The sequence below is a fragment of the Lepisma saccharinum genome, chromosome 1 (assembly GCF_977018435.1).
Source record: "Lepisma saccharinum chromosome 1, izLepSacc3.1, whole genome shotgun sequence".
In the NCBI taxonomy this organism is placed as follows: Eukaryota; Metazoa; Arthropoda; class Insecta; order Zygentoma; family Lepismatidae; genus Lepisma; species Lepisma saccharinum.
This window is the reverse complement of record NC_139229.1, coordinates 104,280,460-104,289,568: the sequence shown is the minus strand read 5'-3', so window position 1 is coordinate 104,289,568 and position 9,109 is coordinate 104,280,460. Positions and strand designations below refer to the sequence as shown.

At 37.6% G+C, this 9,109-nt stretch overlaps 2 protein-coding genes across 2 annotated transcripts in view; one reads left to right on the top strand and one right to left on the bottom strand.

Annotated features, from left to right (window-relative positions):
- The window catches only part of LOC145998916 (uncharacterized), a 281,190-nt gene that overhangs the window by 222,536 nt on the left and 49,545 nt on the right, over nucleotides 1-9,109 (bottom strand). The window lies entirely within an intron of this gene.
- Nucleotides 784-5,580, top strand: LOC145984867 (uncharacterized). The gene is made up of 2 exons (XM_083118244.1): nucleotides 784-1,714; nucleotides 2,144-5,580. The coding sequence occupies exons 1-2, from the start codon at nucleotides 784-786 to the stop codon at nucleotides 5,578-5,580; spliced, it is 4,368 nt and encodes a 1,455-aa protein (XP_082974370.1).

The window sequence follows — 9,109 nt, the reverse complement described above, 5'->3', positions numbered from 1 at the left end:
AATTTATCAATATCTAAATACCTACAGCTGTATAGGAATGTGTTCTTGTTTTCATTATTTGGTTTTGATGATGTGGGTTAAATTACTTTTATTCTCAAGAGATGGCGTATGTGGACCATGTATCAGCTGTTTGCGTGGGCGCCAAGCAAAGAAAACGGTTAGTGAGTGAGAAGCAACATGGCGCGAATCACGGTAACCACAGCTGGACATTACTAAGAACATACGTCGTCTAAAGTGATTAGAATTGCCTTTCAGTGATACTTCATGGTAATTAGTGCATTACAGGTAGAAAATAGATGTCTCAAAAGAATCAGCGTGTGCATTTGTTATTGTGTTTTCTTACAAGAATCAACGCAACTCCAACATTTTTATGGTCCTCCAAGCCTTGGATGTCTTACCTCTACCTGACTTTGTGAACTGTAAACTTTGTGGTGAACGGTGCGTTCTAGTTTTGCATTGACATAGCGTGGTCCAGTTGTGTGGATTCGTGTCTCAAGAACTGAACGTTTCGTGCGGGTGGCAGAAGGGACATTCCGGAATCTCGATACTAAATTTATTGCGTAGCAAGCATATTCAGAAGGCGGGGAAGGAAATCAGCTGATTCTTCGTGCGAGCAGTGCAGCAGTGTTTCCAACCGGCGAGACGATTGTGTGTCCAACATCGGCAGCGCTGAAGTTTGCAGGTAATCAGGCTCGTTTTAGTACCATTTCCTTTTCCTTTCTTTACATTACATTACGTTCATTAATTGCATTATTGTGACACCTTATCAGTTATCCTTTCACCATGACAGAGGCAGAGATTAAACGTTTAAAAGTTGTGCGAGGAAGCTACAAAGGGCAATTGACCCGTATGAAAGCATTCGTCGATGCATTTGACATTAATATACAGAGTGTTCAGGAAATTAAACTGAGATTAAGTCATTTGACTGAGATGTGGGACAAATTCAATGACGTTCAAACCAGTTTGGAACTTCAATCGGAAGCATCCGAAGAGGAAGTTCACAGAATAGAATTTGAAGAAAAGTACTACAGCATTAGGTCTCAAATGGAGACAATAGTGATGCGGCATGATCAAATGCATCAGCCCAGTGTTAGTACTAGTTCTGTTACGTCAGTTCAGTCTCAACTTAGACTTCCAAAGATTTCCATACCCTCTTTTGATGGAAATTATGAAAACTGGCTTCCATTCAAGGACAATTTTAAAGTGTTGGTCCATGATAACAATACATTACCAGCAATACAAAAATTTCATTATTTGCGGTCCTCTTTAAAGGGACAAGCCAGTAAGCTCATTTCAAACTTGCAAGTTAGTGAGGCAAATTATACAGTAGCATGGAACTTGCTCACTGAAAGATATGATAATAGCAGGCTTATTGCATCACATTACGTTAGTGAACTATTACACATAAAGTCGGTGCGTAAAGAAGATGCAAATGAATTGAGACAGTTTGTAAATACAGCAACCTCAAATCTGAATGCTTTAAAGGCTCTTAAACTTGAGGTGCCTTTGGATGAAGTCATTTTATCACAACCTTTTGTATCTCATTTGGATCACAATACTCGTAAGGAATTTGAATTATCACAAGAAAATGATTACTTTCCTACCTTGTCAGAATTATTTGCATTTGTAGAGCGCAGGTGTCAAGCTTTAGAAAACATGAAACCGACACATAGTGACACCAATGCTAAGCAGTTTCAATCACATGATAAACAAGGTAAATTCATGAAACAAAGCAACACGTATTTAGCAACATCCACTAACATTCAGTGCATGTACTGTTCCGCAAATCATACTTTGTACCAATGTGAGACTTTCTTACAGGCAAGTTATAAACAGAAGCAAGAATTTGTGAAGAAGAAAGGTCTTTGTTTTAATTGTTTATCTTCAAAACATTCATTGAAATTTTGTAAATCTGGAAATTGCAAAATTTGTAATTTGAAACATAATACTCTCTTGCATAGGGATACACCTGAAAGACCAAGATCATCAAGTGTCAGTAACAATACAAGCAATAGACAACAATTGAATTCTAGGGTGTATCCTCAAGAAAGCAACAATGGGGCAAGAGATGAAGCACCTCAATCTTCATATTGTACAGTCAAAGAAAGACACACTTTACAAGTTTTATTGTCAACTGCCTTAGTGAAGGTAAAAGGCAACAATGGACAATTTCATTATTGCAGAGTCCTCTTAGACAGTGGGAGTCAGTCAAATTTTGTAACTACATCATTAGTGCAGAAACTGCGACTGAAGAAAGAAAACTATGTTGTTCCAGTTCAGGGAATAAACAATTCGTGTCTTGAAACTAAACATTGTGTAGATGTTGTAATCCAGTCTAGAACATCTAATTATACAACAACAGTGAAGTGTCTTGTGTTACCAAAAATCACAGGCGACTTGCCTACACAGGTAATCGACTGCAGTACTTGGAATCTTCCAAGGGATATTCAGCTTGCTGATCCTTCATTTCATCAGCCAGGCAGCATAGATTTGTTGATTGGATCTGAACTATTTTTCTTGCTACTACGTTCAGATAGAAGAACAAGAATAGGAAATTATCCTGTACTTCAAGATACAGAGTTAGGATACATTTTAGCAGGAGCTATGTCTCAACAATGTGAAGCACCTACAACAGTTACTTCATGTTTTGTACGTACTGAAGATAGCCTTCAATTACAATTACAGAGGTTTTTTGAGTTAGAGGAAGTATTCACAAAGACCAAGAGCAAAGAAGAAATGGATTGTGAAAGGCATTTTCAAGAAACAACCATCAGGCAGAAGGATGGTAGATTTATGGTTAGGCTACCATTCAAACCAAATCACACTGAATTAGGGAATTCGTTTCAACAAGCAGACAAAAGATTTCATCAGTTGGAAAGAAGATTAACAACACAGCCAACACTCAGGCAGAACTATTGTGAATTCATGGACAATTATGAATCATTAGGCCACATGAAGCAAATTAAAACTACTGATGAAGAGAACAAGGAGTCATATTACCTACCGCATCATGCTATTATTAGAGAAAGTACTACAACACCTGTGAGAGTTGTATTTGATGCATCATCGAAAACAGACAGTGGACTATCCCTTAACGATGTTCTAATGACAGGGCCTACAGTCCAAGAAGATCTATACTCTATTGTACTGAGGTTCAGAACGCACAAGATAGTTTTTACAGCAGATATAGCCCAGATGTTTCGCAACATTAGAGTCCATCCTTATGACACTAAATATCAAAGAATATTGTGGAGAAAATCACCAAACGAAGAAATACAAACTTATGAATTATTAACTGTAACTTATGGCTTAACCTCATCGCCGTACCAAGCTGTTGCAGCATTACAAATGCTTGCAAGACAGGAAAACGAAAACTTTCCCAATGCATCCAGCATATTATTAAGGGATTTTTATTGTGACAATGTAGCATCAGGAGGTGATAACATTGAAACTATGCTCAACTTACAGTCTGAACTGAATGAACTCTTGAAACGAGGTGGATTTATTTTACGCAAATGGTGCTCCAATTGTGAGGAATTGGTGCAAGCAGTACCAGAAGAACACAGAGAAGTTCATTTACCATTTCAGTTCAATAATGAAGCAGAAATAAACACATTAGGCCTCATCTGGCAACCATCAACAGACAAATTTTTAATTTCGTGCAAAGTAGCGAAAGATGGAGACTTTTGTTCACCATTAACGAACATAACCAAACGACAAGTTGTGTCAATTGTTAGCTCCATATTTGATCCACTGGGACTTATCAGTCCAACTGTCATTTTATACAAGATGTTTTTGCAGAAACTCTGGAGTTGTAAATTGGAGTGGGATGAACAATTAGATTCAGATTTAAGAAACCAATGGACAAATTTGTATCAACAACTACCAGATATAGTTCACATCCAAATAGAGAGATTTGTACTGACAACAGAAAAGACAAATGACATTCAGATACATGGATTCTGCGACGCAGCAGAAGAAGCTTATGGTTGTTGCATTTATATCAGATCAAGAGATGAGTCAGGAAGAATCAATGTTAAATTACTGTGCGCAAAGTCAAGAGTAGCGCCAATCAAAAAAGTTACTTTGCCACGACTAGAATTGTGCGGAGCTCTTCTATTGGCTAAACTAATTAAGAAAACAACACCAATTTTGAGAATTCCTATTGACAGTACTTATTTTTGGACAGATTCTAAAATCGTACTTGGGTGGCTAGCAGCGTCCCCCACTCGATGGAAAACCTTCGTAGGTAATCGTGTTGCACAGATTCAGGAACTTTCTGTGATTAACCAATGGCATCATGTCACATCTAAGTGCAATCCAGCAGATTTGATAACAAGGGGAGTAGAACCAAGAACCCTCAAGGATTCGGAAATTTGGTGGAGTGGACCTACGTGGTTAAAAGAAGATACTTGGCCATTACAGGTTATGGAAAATAGCGAACTTGAAGAATGCATAACAGAACAAAGGAAGATTGTTACATCAATGTTTAGCAAGATACATGGAACAGAAGCAGATTTCATGTTGAGATTTTCCACATTACAGAGATTGCTTCGTATAGTAGCAACATGCTATAGATTCATTTACAATGTTAAGAATCCTACTTCGAAGAGAACAGGAAACTTTTCTTATGTTGAATTACGTGCAGTACTAATGAAATGTATTTTAATTGTGCAACGTATTTCATTTCCACAAGAAATTCATGATCTAGAAGAAGGAAAACAAGTATCAAAAAATAGTCCTATCAAGGATCTTCATCCATTTATTGATGACAGACAGCTGTTACGAGTTGGTGGAAGACTCGAAAATTCAGAATTGCCATATGAGAGCAAATATCAATTAATTTTGCCTACCAAACATCATCTGACGCAACTCATAATTGAATCAGAACATCGTCGTTTATTACATGCAGGGCCTCAATTGTTGATAAGCTCTTTAAGACAGGAATACTGGATTCCACATATCAGACAAACAGTAAGATCTGTCTTGCATAAATGCTTAATATGTTTTAAGTTGCAAGCCAAGGCGTCACATCAACTCATGGGGCAATTACCAAGCCCAAGAGTCACACCATCACGTCCATTTTTAAATGCAGCAGTAGATTATGCTGGTCCTTGTATCATAAGAACAAACAGAAGAAGCAGAATCACTACCAAGGGATATGTAGCTATATTTGTGTGCATGGCTACTAAGGCAGTGCATATTGAAGCAGTTATTTCCTTAACATCAGAGGCATTTATCGCTGCTCTACGCAGATTTGTTTCTAGAAGAGGAAAATGTCAAAACATATACAGTGACAACGGGCCTAATTTTGTTGGAGCTAATAGAGAACTGAGAGAGCTCAGTCAACTCTTCAAAGCAGAACAGCTAAAAGGTGGACTTGAAGATTTTGCAATAAAAGATGGAATCAACTGGCACTTCATTCCAGCTAACGCACCCCACTTTGCAGGATTGTGCGAAGCCGCTGTAAAGTCTATGAAATATCACTTTAAGAGGATAGTGGGAAATGCTACTTTGCATACGAAGAGCTTGCAACATTATTATCGCAAATTGAAGCATGCCTCAATTCCCGACCCCTGACCTCAATATCTGATAATCCCAGTGACACCTTTTACTTAACACCTGGTCACTTTCTTATAGGGTCACCTCTCATGTCCATACCTGAGCCTGATTTAACTAACTTGCCCCAAAACAGTCTTTCTAGATGGCAACACATTCAGCAATTACAACAACATTTTTGGAAAAGATGGTCGAAGGATTATCTCCACGAACTACAACAGCGTCGTAAATGGACGGCTTCAACAGAAAATCTTCAACCAGGCATGGTGGTTCTGGTCAAAGAAGACAACGCACCTCCACTTACATGGAAAATAGCAGTAGTGGAAGAGACGTTTCCTGGTAAAGACGGTGTAGTGCGTGTGGCCAAAATTAGATCAAAAACTGGTTTTACTAAAAGACCAGTGAACAAATTGATTCCCTTACCTAATGACAATTGAATTAGCAAATCTGTTGATTGGAATTTATCCAATCAAGAGGGGGGAATTTGTATAGGAATGTGTTCTTATTTTCATTATTTGGTTTTGATGATGTGGGTTAAATTACTTTTATTCTCAAGAGATGGCGTATGTGGACCATGTATCAGCTGTTTGCGTGGGCGCCAAGCAAAGAAAACGGTTAGTGAGTGAGAAGCAACATGGCGCGAATCACGGTAACCACAGCTGGACATTACTAAGAACATACGTCGTCTAAAGTGATTAGAATTGCCTTTCAGTGATACTTCATGGTAATTAGTGCATTACAGGTAGAAAATAGATGTCTCAAAAGAATCAGCGTGTGCATTTGTTATTGTGTTTTCTTACAAGAATCAACGCAACTCCAACAACAGCTAAATGCGAAAGCGGGTTCAATGCCATAAACCTCACCTTAAATGATTAGAGAAATCCTTTAGAAGTTTTAAACCTACTTTTCCCTTCCTTAGACCCCAGTGCATTGCTTTCATGGAGAAAAATTTGCAAGAAATTGGATCAAGTCTAAGTATCACAGTGCCCTTGACAAGCCAACTGGCAAACCATAGAACCTGCAGTAACTCTAATTTATCTCGTGCATTCATGTCACTAATGTAATTTTCTTACAGTTTGACCTTAGAGTTTAACATAAAATGGCGTTTGTGTTACATTCGATATCAAAATTAGATTTTAAGCAATTAATATCCAATTCTAAGTATACCTAATACAAGGTAAAAATAAGTCCTCAGTATCTGATATCATCACAAATTTCACCCTGTTTTAATGTCTAGGAAACATTTCATTTCACCTGGGAATGATGTCACCATGAGAGTAATCGAGAATTGTCACATCTCGTCTCCTGTGTGGTGAGGTCCTTCTCGTTCTTGTTTGTGCTTATTTTTGTTTCGGTTTCCACTCAGAACTCATTAGGCCTAAAACTTTTTCTAGATCCACTTCATGCTCAGATAGGCTAATTGGGACTGGATCTACAGTTTAAAGTGGGATCCACTGTGCATGAGGGACCCATTGATTACAAGGCGAGATATCTCGTCCTGACCAAAGGAATGTTTAGTATAAACAACACGTACATTGTGTCACCACTCAAAGTTTCACAACATATACAATATGTCATGAAAACGAAAACTTTTCTTAATAACGTTTTCTGCGAACCGTCGAAATACGAAATTTTATCGTGAATAGACGAAACCTGGCATTACAGGATCGCAACTGTCACTAATGGATTAACTTTGCAATTACAGTAAACAAAATATACGACATATGAAAAAATCAATAAGATATACGCTTGGTATGTCTGGATAAGACACATAGATATTTAAATTTATTTTAAGCAATTTCTTCAAATATGATACTAGAGTTTCGAACGAGAGTTTTCGAAAGTTTAAGTTTAAGTATAGTTTTCCAAACACCGTCGTACAAAGTTATGAATATTATGGGTGAGGTACAGGAGTACATTGTACCCCCAAGTTGGTCTGTCGTGTCTCGTCTCGTTTGTGTAAGAATTTTGTCTCGAAAAATTCCACTTGAAAAATTCATATACGTACTCTTCTGATGAAAATTTGTATCTTATCTTCGAATCGACCCGACTTCTTCTTTAGAAAAGTGTACCCCCTTTACGCAAAAAAAGAGAATTCGTCTCGAGCGTGATATTCTGAGAGTAAATTTTACCTGATTCAATCGTCCCACACATTTTAAACAATCTTCATCTCCTTAAAGAGGTTTCCAAGAACACAGGTCAATGAACTCACTAGTAGCACAATGTGGTAGAATAACAATGGTTCGAATTTCTGTGGTAAGAAAGATAATGCTTCAAGTTACAAACAATATAAATATTTTAATTGAGCTAATTGAAAATAGGTTCTTTTAACAGTAGCAACTTGCGTCCTATCAAATTATGTAGGGAGGGGGTACAATTGAATTTACGTATTTAGGGAGTACAGTACCCCCCTTCAAAAATTTGGGGGTTACAATGTACCCCTGCATCCCCCCCCCCCCCCGTTCCTGCGCAACTGGTAAACAGTAATATGTTTTTGCAAGTATTGACGCAGAATAGTTGATAGTTGTTGATAGTGTCAACATGAAAAGTTTCAGCTCTTAATGTTTATTAAATTTGCTTACTATTTTTGTCCTCAGAAATTTTAGACAAACTTGGCTAGTGTAGGGCACTCTAAAAACGGAAGTCATAGTTTCGATTCTTGGCTCAAATTGCGCCTTTTTGTATGCTCAATTAATCAGTTGTCCACATTTACCGTTTTCTTCTCTGTGATTGTGATCAACAAATTGGTTCTCAATGTGTTTGTATCCCACCACGTACGTACTTGCTCCTATCACTCATATTTTTAATTTTTCTGTAAGGCCCAAATTTCGGTAAGGAAGAAATTTTCCGATATAAAAGATTGTTTTATTCACTAGAACCTGTGATCCTTATAATTTTGTTACGATTGAAGGTATTTAAGTAAATAACAGAAAATATAAGGTCTCCGTCATGTTCAAACTGCTGCGTGCAGATGGCGCTGAAGTGGTCGTTTTTTCAATACCGGTGCATTTTCTTTCTTTTATGACTAGTATGGAAGATTTTGTGGTGAAACAAAGATCACATGCTCTTCCCGCAAGTATCTGAAGTACTATGTGAAAAAATGAAAACATTTCGTTCCTTCGGAAAGTAGTGGTTATCATTAAAATTTTTGAAGTGGCGTTTCGTCGCAATATACTTCGAGGTGGAGATTTTAGCCAACACTGTTGCCGAGATTTCACTCCGTGTTTAATACATTACCTTCTCTATCTGAAAGCCTAATGGCTTGCTCTGGTCACGTGACTAAGCGTCAGCAACTGGAGGCGAGATAGCCGCCATGTTCGATTTGCTTCTTGGGAATCAATGTTGGACCTTTTTAGTGAATATGGAATTGTAATGAAAATTTAAGAACTGTATTCAAGTTTACATGACGTGTAAATATCCGTAAATGTACAAAAGGTATTGTGTAAGTGTTGTGTGCTCAATTGCAGAGGCAATTATGATGAAATAGGTAAGAGTAACGTTGACAATTCTTCAAGATGTTGCTGAAAATGAGAAATTTTTTAGGGCAATT